Source organism: Limulus polyphemus, unplaced genomic scaffold, assembly GCF_000517525.1.
Source record: "Limulus polyphemus unplaced genomic scaffold, Limulus_polyphemus-2.1.2 Scaffold6217, whole genome shotgun sequence".
NCBI lineage: Eukaryota > Metazoa > Arthropoda > Merostomata > Xiphosura > Limulidae > Limulus > Limulus polyphemus.
In genome coordinates this window covers 1-14,323 of record NW_013671827.1, presented here as the reverse complement: position 1 = coordinate 14,323, position 14,323 = coordinate 1, and the positions used below count along the sequence as shown (strand labels likewise).

Genomic DNA, 14,323 nt, shown 5'->3' with positions numbered 1-14,323 from the left:
CTGGGATCCATTTTGATGCTCCCCTTGACAGCCATTTTTGTCCTCTCCGATGAACCAGGATGAACCGAACACTGCTCAGTTGTTTCTTTGCCGTGTTTCCTGAACTGCATGATGATTCTGTTGACTGTCGAAAGCGGAATTCCCAAATTCTGCTAAATTTGCCACTGACTTATTCCACCATCTGCTTGACCAACTATCCTTCCTCTAACAAAATCTGACAATTCGAGAGAACCTTGAGTTCTAGGCATGTTGTAGCACAAGATAAGTAGTGTGCGGACCATTTTCATTTTTATAGTGCTCTGTGAACACAAATTAGTTAGCATATATCAGTTAAATGATGAAAAATTAGGTGTCTATTTACTTGTGACCACTCAGCGTATATTGATCTCAACCATGAACTTTTTTTAGAAAGAATCATGACGTATTAGTGACATTGCTCTCAATGGTCATCATTAAATCTTTGTCATTTTACATATTATAACTGAAAACAATATCAAAATAAATATGTTTATGAACATCAATCAACTTTGAAACTGAATAAATTAATAAAATTGAACTTTCTGATTAACAATAAACAAAGCTGAAATTGTAAAATGAAAGGTTTTTCTTTTTTAATTATTTTTTTCAAAGCAGTATCCCTCAACAAAATTCCACAACCTAAACTATGATAGAAATACAGAATCAAATCATATGAATCTTTTAAGCTGAAGCTAAATATAATTGAGTATGTTTGAATAAACAGAGTTGTTTAAACATTTGTTTAACAACAAGTAAAGGCTTGGAATGGTCTATTCTTTCACTGGGGTGTGTGTCTGTGAGGCAGACTAGTTTCAGAGAATTCCACTCCTCATCAGTGACCCTGTACACTACTACCAATGAAATATCAGACCAAACCAAGACTTTATAGTAGCGAGGTATCGAAAATCGAACTGGTGTATTTAAGTGTTTTACACTCACAAAAAAAGAAACCTATCATTCTATAGGTATTTGAAGAACTTGTAACATTTCGCTACAATTTAATTTTGTCAGATATTTCACTGATGGTAGTGTTCAGGGTCACTGATGAGGAGTGAAATTCTCCGAAACTAGTCTGGCTCACAGACACACCCCCAATGAAAGAATAAACCATTCCAATCCTTTACTTGTTGTTAAACAAGTGTTTAAACAACTCTATTTGTTCTCAGGTTCATGCAATTTGGTGAAGTATATCTACTGAGAGAAGGAAAAACATCAGTGACACTCTTTCGGTCTGAAAGTGTTAACACAGGATATTCTGACACAGTCCTAGGTCTGTTTCAGTTGGAGATGTTCTCATAACTTGGAAGAGTTCACATATTACAACTGAATGTTTTAGAAGTATTTCATTAAAGTGAATTCACTGAAAATTAATATACATTTCCATTTCTCTCAAATTCAAATTTTTATCTCAGTAAAATCGATTTCTTCAAATTATTTTTCTATAGTTATAGGAGTTTTTAGCACTAGCCAATGCACAAGCTCTCCTATCTCCTATCATGGAGTCCTGTCACAGCACTTTTGTTGGTGTGCAGTTCAATTTCAAACTACTAACCACAGGGAAGCAACCAGTCTGCATCAACATACTGCTCTTTTTTTGTTATGTATTTAAAGTAAAAATATTTAATTGTTTTAATTTATGCAATTATCTATTATTATTATTATTATGTATCATTTTTTAAACCAACGTAAATAAGAGGGGATTCCACTTTTCACACAAAAACTTCTAATTCCTGCTTGATACTATAGCAACAGGTAAAAAAAAAACACAATCTAATGTCAAAAACTGGATTTGTCACAAACAAAGTAAGTTAATCCAAGTTACCTATAGGATTAACCTGCTTTGTTTACTTATTCTCAAAATAACTAAAAATTAGTTGGTGCTTTTATAAGAAGGTTCATATTTTTAACTACGGTCATTTAAAACAAGTGCTAAAAGATGCTTCCTACATTTTTAATTAAATATCATTTCTTTTAATATAGACGTAATATATATTAATTATGTTTTAAGGACAGTGAATTTAGGAATTTTGCTTAATGGTAATCAGAGCTAACGCTATTGTTCCATTTTGACATCTTTCCAGCTTTTAAATTATCAGAAGTTAAGGAACACACCCACTAACTCATTATCTAACGTATCTGCTCAATATTGTAGCAACATGGCAATTAAAACATACACAAGCTAATTAGGTATTAAATAAAACATTGAGAGATTAGCTTTGATTTGTCTTCACTCTTCAGTATCCTCTCCTGTTAAACTATGGTTAAAATACAATTGTTTTTTTATAATTAATTACTCCTGAGATGTGTTTACTAACTAACATCATCAATAACTACTTATGTAGTAAGAAATATTGTGGTCATTTTGACTAACTTCATGTCTTTGGTTTCATATTGCTCATTAATTAAGATAGTGTTAAAAAGTTTGGAAACATAATAAAAATTCCAAATTTACCTTTCTTAGAGGATGGGCTTCTCTGATATCATATAGAATTATGCTACGGTCACTGGCTGTGCTTCCTATGATATTTGTCTACAAGGAAGAAACACACATTTTATACAAATGAAAAAATAATATAAAGTCATACACAAGCTGTGTTTCTAATGTCATACTGTAAAGTAAGTAGGCTGATATACAAGCTGTGTTTCTAATGTCATACTGTGAAGTAAGAAGACTGATATACAAGCTGTTACCAAGTTGTGTTTCTAATGTCATACTGTAAAGTAAGTAGGCTAATATTCAAGCTGTGTTTCTAATGTCATACTTGAAGTAAGAAGACTGATATACAAGCTGTTACCAAGCTGTGTTTCTAATGTCATACTGTAAAGTAAGTAGGCTGATATACAAGCTGTGTTTCTAATGTCATACTGTGAAGTAAGAAGACTGATATACAAGCTGTTACCAAGTTGTGTTTCTAATGTCATACTGTAAAGCAAGTAGGCTAATATTCAAGCTGTGTTTCTAATGTCATACTTGAAGTAAGTAGGCTGATATACAATCTGTGTTTCTAAAGTCATACTGTTAAGTAAGTAGGCTGATATACAAGCTGTTTCTAATGTCATACCTGAAGTAAGTAGGCTGATATACAGGCTGTGTTTCTAATGTCATACTGTGAAGTAAGTAAGTTGATATACAAGCTGTTACCAAGCTATGTTTCTCATGTCATACTGTAAAGTAAGTAGGCTGATATACAAGCTGTTTCTAATGTCATACCTGAAGTAAGTAGGCTGATATACAGGCTGTGTTTCTAATGTCATACTGTAAAGTAAGTAAGCTGATATACAAGCTGTTACCAAGCTATGTTTCTCATGTCATACTGTAAAGTAAGTAGGCTGATACACAAGGTGTCACTAATCTGTTTTTCCATCATTCTGTGAAGTACATTGATAAAAAATGTGGATAAATATTAGTTTTCTCTTCAGTTAATAAACCAGTATTTAAATTTCTGATTCCACTTTCCTTGATCTTTGTTTTTAGACTTTTTTCTTTTCTTTATTCATCACAGTTTAAGTGTCTTTTGAGATCTTTACCATTATCGCTGTTATTTTCTGAGAGAAAACTACTGTTAAATAACAAAGACACTACTTAAATAATAGACAGTTCAATGCATACTACATTTGTGTTTATCTAACATTTCAAAGAAACACTGATGAAACAGTAGTGTGAAAGACAAATCAAATATCTACTCATTCATGATATTATAAAATACCATCAGTACGAAATGAGTAATTTAAAAATTCCACTGACCTCTACAGGATTAAACTTGACACTATGGAGACTGTCGACACCCCAAGTGAAAGACCTCAGCGGTTCTGATCGAGTTTCCTCCCATAAGTCTACTTTTTCTCCACATGTAACAAATAGTGGCTCCATCAGGTGGTGGGATATTCCCATCATAACTGACTATATATATAGTGGATAAAATAATACATTCCAATCATAAAAGACTATCTATACTGGTTAAAATCATATATTCCCATCATTACTGACTATATATATATATAGTGGATAAAATAATACGTTCCCATCATTACTGACTATATATATAGTGGATAAAATAATACGTTCCCATCATAAAAGACTATCTATACTGGTTAAAATCATATATTCCCATCATAACTGACTATAAGTAAATTAGATAAGTTACATAATAACTGACTATATGTACACATCATAATAAATAACATTAAATATTTCTTTGAAAATCCAATATCCAAAAAGTGACTCTGGGACTAGGAACATTGGCTTACAAGATCAGTGCTCCACCACTATACTGGTATATGTCAGAGGAAGCTATCTGTGGAAAGACTCAATGTCAGAGTGTGCCGTATCAGTGCTCCACCACTATACTGGTATATGTCAGAGGAAGCTATCTGTGGAAAGACGCAATGTCAGAGTGTGCCGTATCAGTGCTCCACCACTATACTGTATATGTCAGAGGAAGCTATCTGTGGAAAGACGCAATGTCAGAGTGTGCCGTATCAGTGCTCACGCTTAACTTTTTTCTTTTATGGAGCCAGTTAGGCCCCCAGAACATGCATTTTTTGGGGCCCGGAAGCAGTTTTAGGGGCCAATCCTATAGCTCATTGTAAAATGTACTCATTAGTGAAAGTTAACAAAAAATCATTCAATTAAATAACAGATGTTACATAAATTAAAATGAAACTAAAAATATCAACATATCTCAATTTATTTTGTTGTGAACTCATATTTCATGAAAAAAATAATAATAATGATTTAATTTTATCCTGACCAATTAAGTTATTTTTATTTCATACATGATCTTTAATTTCTCTCTAAAGCATGGTACAACAGTAATGTTTTGTTCCCCTTTGAGTTCTTGGGTGAATATGCCATTTGCCTCCATTTTTAGTACTGCACTGTGTATTAGGTCTTTGTTTGCAGAGGATGCTGAAGAGCGCATGACGACAGAGCGATTGGAAATTTGGAATGTCCCATTAGTTTCCAATAAGGGTGAGTCAATTGTTTGAATTGCGTATGCTACTATCCAAGATGTCACTAAGTTGAAAGTAGTAAACAGGTATATACAAATATTTCAAAATAACTAACTTATTGGACAGCTCTGAAACATTCCATTTCTTTATTTGACAGTCCCAGTATTTATTAATCTAATCAAAAACACCTTAGGTGTGAAAAAAAAAAGGTGTAGCCAAAAAAGGATTGAGCATGCGACTTAAAGGAATGAAATCAAAATGGGTGGCTACACTTACGGCATTGATAAGAATTTTACAGGAAATATTAATTCCTTTGATATTTAGGCCACATTTTTTGTTCAACTTGGGACATGATGGTGGGAAAAACAAAAAATGTGGCCTAGCTAACTAATGAAGGTGTTTTGGATTAGATATTGTGACTTTTTTTTCCATACACACCAACAAACCACAGCAAATAAGAAAGCTACACTTGATGTAACCCACATTAATTAGCTTTAGGATCGCAGCCCTATTATGCGGAACACACCTTTACTTTACACAACCAACCACATTCTTTAAAATATATGGTGTTAGTTTTCCTCTCTAAAACAGTGTTAATAACTTCCTTTATAGTAATGCCATGGAAACTTGATTAACAGTGTCTTGTCATAACCCCCATGCAATCGGTACAGCCGTATCAAGCACCATTATTTATGATAATTACTTAAGCTAATATCATGTGATGGTAAATTCTCTATAATTAGTATAATTTCATAAAATTGAGCAAAGTTATGCTTAAAAGTTCACCCTTACGATTCTTTTGAAAATTTGAGCTAGAAACTGCTAATCTAGTTTGTTTGGCCTAACCAATACTTATGTATCTGCACGTGCTTTCACTCTATAGTTTTGCTGTTCTTAGTCAGCCATCTTTAATCCAAATGACAAAAACCTAAAAAGGTCTACTTTTGCTCTTAGGTGAAGCTATAGTAAAAATTTTAGACTGATAGCTCACGTGACTTTTTGCATAGAAATGCACAAAATTTTGGTCAAAATTGAGCAGTTTTTGTTGAATAACTATGTACATGTGGATAATATTTAGACCATATTTGACACCTAATTGCAAAGACCTATCAGTGTACTAAAGTTGAGAAAAATCTATAAAATTTAAGTATGCTTTTCTATCAAATGAAGTTCCATACGTTTGGTGCAAAGAAACAAAAAAGAAATTCAACCAAAATTGAAGATTTCATCTCTTAATACATTGCCTTGAAATTGGTAAGTGAAGTAGGGGTCCAGTAGAGCACATGCACTGGAAATATGTGACAGTTTGGATTACCACAGTCCAAGCTAAAGAAAGTGAAAAATCACTAAAGTATCTCCCCTGTTAATAACATACAGTGTGTCCTGTAGGTTGTTTTGACCCCATGACACTACCATAGTATGCATAGTTTCAAGAAGTTACTTTAAAGTTAGTTGTGGCTCGACAAACATTGCTGATTGGTCGGATTGCTTCTGAATGAGAAAAACAAAATATTTTGAGTTTTTTGATAGGAAGCAAATGGTTGGTAAAACTAGAATCATGAAGGTGGGCAATTGTAACCAAACTGTTCCTTGTACCAGAAACTAATAGGGGACTGTAAACATCATCATTATTGAAAGTAAAAGCTAATATTTCATGATTTTATACACATGTCAAAAGTGACACAATGTAAGTGCTGAGATTTCAAACACATTCAATGAAAGCATGTGTCGAGCCAAAAGGTGATAAATATAAAATAATAAGAGCTCATGTGTGTGTGAGAGTGACCACCGTAGATCCAAGAGAAAATAAACTAGAGACTGAAACTTTGCATGCATACTATGGAGATTCTGAGGGTGTGTACCCGAGTATTATTTTTTAGATTTGATTCCAAAAAATTTTGGTCAATTTTTTGCCCAATAATAGCCCTTAATTCATATAATTCTGCTTCCTAAAGGTGTATAGAAAAGTAACATATTTTTTCTAATTCTCACTTACTGAATGAACAATATGTCGAGGTTTACTGCCAAATACTGTTGAAAAAGAACAAAATGATAAAAAAAAAATCTGCCCAAATTGGCCAAAAATGGACATATTTTATTGGAAATAAAAAAATTCAATAGCGTATGGAACCAAACACTTCTTAGCCAGTCAAAGACAACAGGGAAGGAAACAAAGGCATCAGGATCTCCTCGGACCCATGGAAGAGACCCTCAGAATTCTAGAAAAGGTTTGAATAAATAAAATTCAGGAAATTACATCAAACAATTCAGTTAAAGAACTTTGGTGCATGAAAAGACAATAGAGTTGAAATTTTTTCATTTTTCTTGCACTCATACAATCTGAGGCCTATCGGCCTCGGATTGTACACAAAACACGTGAAAAATAAATTATTAGTGTAAAAGAGAAAATAAGAAAAAAAATAGAATGTAAAAGTTAAAATTAATATTATTGGTTTCAAAACCTTGAATTAAATTATGTTTGGAAAAAAACTGCCAATAAAACAAAGGGAACATGCTGATGATTTCACAATAAGAGTTCAGACAAATAAAAATAATTGCTTTATAAGTTTGGGAAATGGCATCAAACAAAACAGTTAAAGAATATTGGCACATGAAAGAAATTTAAACACAAACATGGAAATCAAAATTAAAATCTGACAATTAAAAAAAAAGTTGAGTTGAACCAAGTTTGGAAAACGGCAACAAACAGTGGGAAGAAAAACATGAATCAGAGAATATTAGAGAATTCAAATAAAAACACAGGAAGAAAAAATTGAAATGAGAAGCTAAATTAAAACTATCTGCTTTTAAAACGAGTTGAATTAAGTTTGGGAAATGACAACAGACAAATCAATTAAGAAATTGGTGCATTGGGGAAGCTATAGAAGTAATTAAGGTAATGAAGAAGCTTGATTGGTACATTGAGAGTTCTGTGAATTATGAGGATACTTTAGAATCACACAGCAGAGCATGGATATTTTATGTTAGTTTTAAATAATTCAACCAACATGATGTGGGTCTTCATTATCATAAAGCATTCAAAGTTATCATTTTTTTTTTAAGGTTGGAAAGTTGATCATTACATACACAATAAAGATACAATTAGGAGAAATTTTAATAAAGCAAATTTAAAACAAATCCAGTTTGAAGATTACTCTCTTTACGAATGAAAACTTTCAAATGCTGTCACTTTATTTGACCTTTGGTTGGAATACTTTCTTCGGTTCAGAAGGTGGTTGAGTTCAAAATGTCTAAAGTGATAGCAAGTCCTCGAACTTCTGGCTGACGTGAATGATGAATTTAGGCAATGAGCCTCAACAATTTCTCTCTCACAATGGTCACATGACATTATGTATCGATCATGTAGTAGCCACAAGATCAATCCCAATTTTTTCTGTTTTACTCATTCAAATACAAAATGGAAAAGAGATCGTGATTTATTTTATTTATTCATATTTTTTTTTGCATGTCACATTTATTGATAACTTCAACCATTTCAAATTTAATGAAGCTTCAAAGTACATTCTCCGTAGTCATTACAATCTTTAAGGTTAAACTGTCAACAATAATGCACAATGACATCGTCGACTTTACTGTACATAATTGGAATCGGGTCAATTGTATACTATAATTATAAACAATTGATGATTTCCAAATGTGACATGATCAGTAAAACAGTAATATTGTTTTTTTTTTATTAGCTCAGTCTACAAAGTTGGATTCAAAAGTGTTTACCTAAACATGTACAAACAATGTACACACAGTAAGGTAGATTCTCCAAACAAATTACAAGTTTAATTTGTTTTTGGAAAATGTTGACAAACAAGAACTTGTATGTACATCTTTCAAATGCATGAATCTTGATGCAGACTTGGTGTCATATATAAAAAGTCAACAGTAGTCATCTTTATAAAAAGTTCAAATAATCACTTTATATTTCAAATTTTATATATCAATTCCATTACACTAATACAAAAAGTTTGAACATTGGACAAAGCGATGGCATTCATAGTGACGACATTTGTGGATTGTACATGACTGATGAGTGTTCATAAATTTGGGAAAGTTTATTCATGGTTTGTCATAAGTTCTGCTCGGTTAAGAAATACTTCAATTTACGTAGAGTCAAACTTTTAATGGCTATTTTGATTTTAAGGGGCCTCAGAGGCTACCTAGCAGTAACTTTTTATGGGTCCACCAGCATTTTCGGAGGCCATTGGCTCCCACTTATTTAAAACCCTGTGTATGTAGACAGAAAATGATGTACGTGGACAGGAAATGATGTTGTATGTAGACAAGCAATGGTGTTAGAGGATGCTGTATGTAGACAGAAAGTGATGTGTTAGAGAATGGTGTATGCAGACAGAAAGTGATGTGTTAGAGGATACTGTATGTAGACAGAAAGTGATGTGTTAGAGGGTGCTGTATGTAGACAGAAAGTGATGTGTTAGAGGGTGCTGTATGTAGACAGAAAGTGATGTGTTAGAGGATACTGTATGTAGACAGAAAGTGATGTGTTAGAGGATGCTGTATGCAGACAGAAAGTGATGTGTTAGAGGATACTGTATGCAGACAGAAAGTGATGTGTTAGAGGATAGCGTATGTAGACAGAAAGTGATGTGTTAGAGGGTGCAGTATGTAGACAGAAAGTGATGTGTTAGAGGATACTGTATGCAGACAGAAAGTGATGTTAGAGGGTGCTGTATGTAAACAGAAAGTGATGTGTTAGAGGATACTGTATGTAGACAGAAAGTGATGTGTTAGAGGATGTTGTATGTAGACAAAAAGTTATGTGTTAGAGGATGCTGTATGTAGACAGAAAGTGATGTGTTAGAGGATGCTGTATGTAGACAGAAAGTGATGTTAGAGGGTGCTGTATGTAGACAGAAAGTGATGTGTTAGAGGATTCTGTATGTAGACAGAAAGTGATGTGTTAGAGGATGCTGTATGTAGACAGAAAGTGATGTGTTAGAGGATGTTGTATGTAGACAAAAAGTTGTGTTAGAGGATGCTGTATGTAGACAGAAAGTGATGTTAGAGGGTGCTGTATGTAGACAGAAAGTGATGTTAGAGGGTGCTGTATGTAGACAGAAAATTATGTTAGAGGGTGCTGTATGTAGACAAGCAGTGACATCAGAAGATGCTTTACACAGATAAAAATTGTTGTCAGAAATTGCTGTGCAAAGATAAGAATTGATGTCAGAAGATGCATTATGTAGACAGAAAGTAATGTCAGAGGATGCTGTATTTCAATAGGAAGTGATGTCAAAGGATGTTGTATTTAGACAGGAAGTGATGTCAGAGGACACTATGTAGGTAGGAAGTGATGTCATAGGAAGCTGTATTTATGTAGGAAGTGATGTCAGAGAATGCTGTAGGTAGGTAGGAAGTGATGTCAGAGGATGCTGTATGTAGGTATGAAGTGATGTCAGAGGATGCTGTATGTAGATAGGAAATGATGTCAGAGGATGGTGTTTGTATATAGGAAGTGATATCAGAAGATGCTGACTATAGATAGGGCAACAAGCTGGCAAAACCACCATCACTTGGGCTACTTAAGTATTAAATAAGGTGTGAATTCATTGTTTTTTTACCTTGTGTTATGTTTCTAATATATAACTGCATAACTGAATTGTAAAAAACAAACATTAATACCACTAACAGTTATAGTAAAGCATGTTTTAGTTGTTTGATTTGCATAGATCAATGTGGTATTACTTCATATTTAAAAAAATAAATGGTGACCATTATCAGTAATATCGACATTAGTGAGTTATGAAATAGTGAATGCTCAGATTAACTTTTAAAAACTTTGCAAAAAAAGTTAACTATTTTTGATATTTTATTTCAGCTACCTCATGTGTAAATAATTGTTTTTTTTGTTTTTTTTTGGTATGCCATTTTAATATAAACTACTAATTATGTCAGAAAATCTCCAAGCATTTATTCACCTTCTGTCAAGATCCAGCAGTGCTCATAGAATATTCTACTGATGACTGATAAATTATGTTTCTTGTTTAAACTCTTCTGTTGTATTTTAGCTTAGGCCACAAGATTCTTTAATCAGTGATGTTACAACAGTGAAAAAATGGGGGCCAGTTTTAACTTATGTCATACAAATAATTATTACTAAAATGTAAAGGTGTGAGTTGACATGGCATTGTGATTAGTATTAAGAGATACTACATCACAATTTACACTACAATTTAATTTATACTTTTCATCTACCTTCTTGTAGATTTTGGGAATGAATGAATAGCTATAAGAGTTGTGTAATATTCAGTCTTTATACTAATAATATATGATAAAAAAAAAAAGTCATGTTTACTTCCTTCCAAACTACGTTTTTTTGAAAAACTTACTTTTCCAATTACTGTATTCATTGGTTCTTCAGTTTCTCCCCAAGATGGTGACTGCATATTCCACTGTTTAATTGTTTTGTCATCTCCAACCTAACATAAAACACAAGTTTTAATTCATATTTTATCAATAAAATGATTCTTAGTAGTTTCTACTATTTCTAAAGTTCAAGTTATGTTCTTTATCAAATGACTAAAGGTAAATAATAAAGGTTATTTTTAAACACTACATTCTTTACAGTCTCTTAGAGTTTTTCCAATGAGAAGACTGTATAATAATATTTCAACCACACCATATCCAATTAAGACTAATACTACTCTCTTCTGACAAATATATAGTTTAACCTATATAAAAGCCAGTGAGTGTCACATCATGCTTGGTTTCTCTTGATTTTTTTCAAATAGGAGGAGTCATAAAAGCTAAAATGCATTTATCCAGATAAAATAGTTCAATTACTATTTGTTCATTATGATTTTAGTGACAGGGGTGGGGTGCCACGAAACCTTATAATTGTAATGAGTGTTGGTAATAATAAGCCTACAGTAAAGACATAGTGTGGGATCACCTAGCCTAGAGCCAAGTGTATAAAATTTATCATGAAAGAAGGAATATTGATTCAATTTAAACTTAAATTTTTAGCTGAATTAAGCTGTTTTCTGTTATATAACCAAAATTTTAAATAAAAACAAAACTCTTTAATCAATGGAGACTTTAAATTAAGGAATCAACAAATATATTTCTAGTTTTGTTGTCTATACACTTCATTTTATACTTTCAGTACATAAACCAACAACAATATTAGATTATACCTTTGGCACTAAGCAACATGACATGAAAGTCATTGTTGGAACATAGTGTTACCAAAACACACTGGCTTTTCTATATATTAGAAGTTGTTGATATAACTGATTTTTAGCTGTGGATTCCTCACAAATTCATTTCATGAATGATCTTAATTTTGATTGGCTCACAAAGGAATTTACCAATGTTTGACTGCCTTGACTACACTCTTCTGTCTCTTTGTTGGTCAAGCTTGATTTCACAAAATTTATTTACTTAATTTAATTATGAAATGTGAGTTTAGGGTATACTATGGAGTGGGGGTGGTAGTACTTGCCCTATCATTTTTAACGGGCTATATGCTAGTTGATTATAATCATGCTTTGCAAACAAAAGACATTTACACTATAGCATTTGTTAAAAAGTGCTTAGTTCTAAGTAATTAATAATAAAGTATATATATCATAACAAGAAAAACATAAAATTATACATGGGTATAACCAAGGTTTGGCCAGGGGAGGTTTCCAAAGCAGACATAGAGGACTTTGCAGAAGGTCCATCCCTTCCTGCAGGAGGGTCTGGTGGTCTTCTCTCAGATTGATATTCTCCTCTCAAACTTTAAGCCCTAAAAATGCTATGACTGTACAAAGAAGAAAATATACTAAGTTGGTTGAAAATTTCACAGTGTGTAGAGCCAAAGGATGCCCTGGCTTCTACCCCCTTTTCCATAGTTCACACTTGTTCATCTTTGCAAAGTTCTCATGTGTTACATTGCTTGAAATAAAACTTACGTGTGTGTGTATAATGTGTATAGAAATGAATTTCTTCATAGTTTTATACTTCTTTATCCTCTACCCAGTTAAGAAGTTGAATGAGTCCTGAGGAAAGGCTTAAAACAATCCAAATGAAAAATAATAAAATTACATTACCAAAAAACAAGCACTCTTGTCATTCCTTGCAATACAATTTGAATACTACCCAATGAGTACCAGTATCAAACTAGCATAATTTATGAACAGAATAAAACCTCAAACAAGCTGTTGAATACTAATATAGATCTTAACGTAATATTATACAACTCACACAAAAATCATAAAAACAAAGCAATTTAACATTTATCGTGTCAACAATGCATACAAAATACTAAAACTTAAAGTATACAAAAAGGTCCAGAATCACAGAAAAAAGGCTAATTGTGGAGCAGCTGTTGTTTTTTTAAAATATTTGACAGTGATATCATGACATGAATGTCAAAATGTAAACATGTAGCAAAAGTAACACAATAAAATATTTGATGACATTATTTGACATCATGTTTCGGACACTGATACCCTAAGAAATTGCTGCTTTCTTTTAATTATTCAAGTAATAAACAACATGTACAAATTTTATTCATTAATATTGGGTTTATTACCAGGATAATTATCAATGATAAAATAAAAATGTGGGAAAACTTTTACATTTTTATTAACACAACAAATAAATACAACATAGATTGGAGGAGCACCCGTTGAGAAGGATCAAAATATATCATATTCCATATCCGTTAACTTACAGAAAAAAAGTAATCTCCGTCTTGAGTAGCACAAATTCCACGAATCATTCCAGAATGAGCTTGAATTGTCCTCGTGCATTTTCTATTGGCTAGATTCCACAGTTTGATCTGGAAAAATAAAATATGTATCTTGATAATCTGTTCTTCCACAACTATACTGTTCTGTAAAATATCCATGAAGTAAATAAGTTACTTGTAGAAAGTTCAAATCAAATTACACTGAATACTGTTGCACTTATACAAGACTAAAACCAATTACTTTTAAAGTTCAGATCAAACTACACTGAATACTGTCATACTTCTACAAGACTAAAACCAATTACTTTTAAAGTTCAAATCAAACTACACTGAATACTGTCGCACTTCTACAACACTAAAACCAATTACTTTTATCACAGAACAGTGCAGTAGAGAAATCAATAATCATAAATATTGGCCCTTCCTACATTTCAGAAAAATTTTATATTTCAAATGTTCTACTAGCAATGACACAGAATATTCTTTTGAATAGAAAACTATTTATATCTTTTTCCAAGAGCTGTTAATTTAGCATTTTTAAACAAGTGTTGCAAGCATTGCTTACATTCTGAAGTATTAGCACATGAATTAAAGTAATCACCTTAACTCTTTCAGCACGGGCTCGGTCCCTGGGATCAA

The 14,323-nt window shown here is 32.4% G+C and overlaps 1 protein-coding gene across 1 annotated transcript in view; it reads right to left on the bottom strand.

The window, feature by feature from the left end:
* The window catches only part of LOC106473488 (DDB1- and CUL4-associated factor 13-like), a gene marked incomplete at its 5' end in the record, with an annotated part of 19,004 nt that extends 5,176 nt beyond the window's left edge, over positions 1-13,828 (bottom strand). The window contains 4 exon segments of the mRNA XM_013934170.2: positions 2,471-2,548; positions 3,764-3,919; positions 11,334-11,423; positions 13,667-13,828. Of these exon segments, the coding sequence (XP_013789624.2) occupies positions 2,471-2,548; positions 3,764-3,919; positions 11,334-11,423; positions 13,667-13,828 (486 nt within the window).
* Positions 13,829-14,323: the final 495 nt, after the last annotated feature.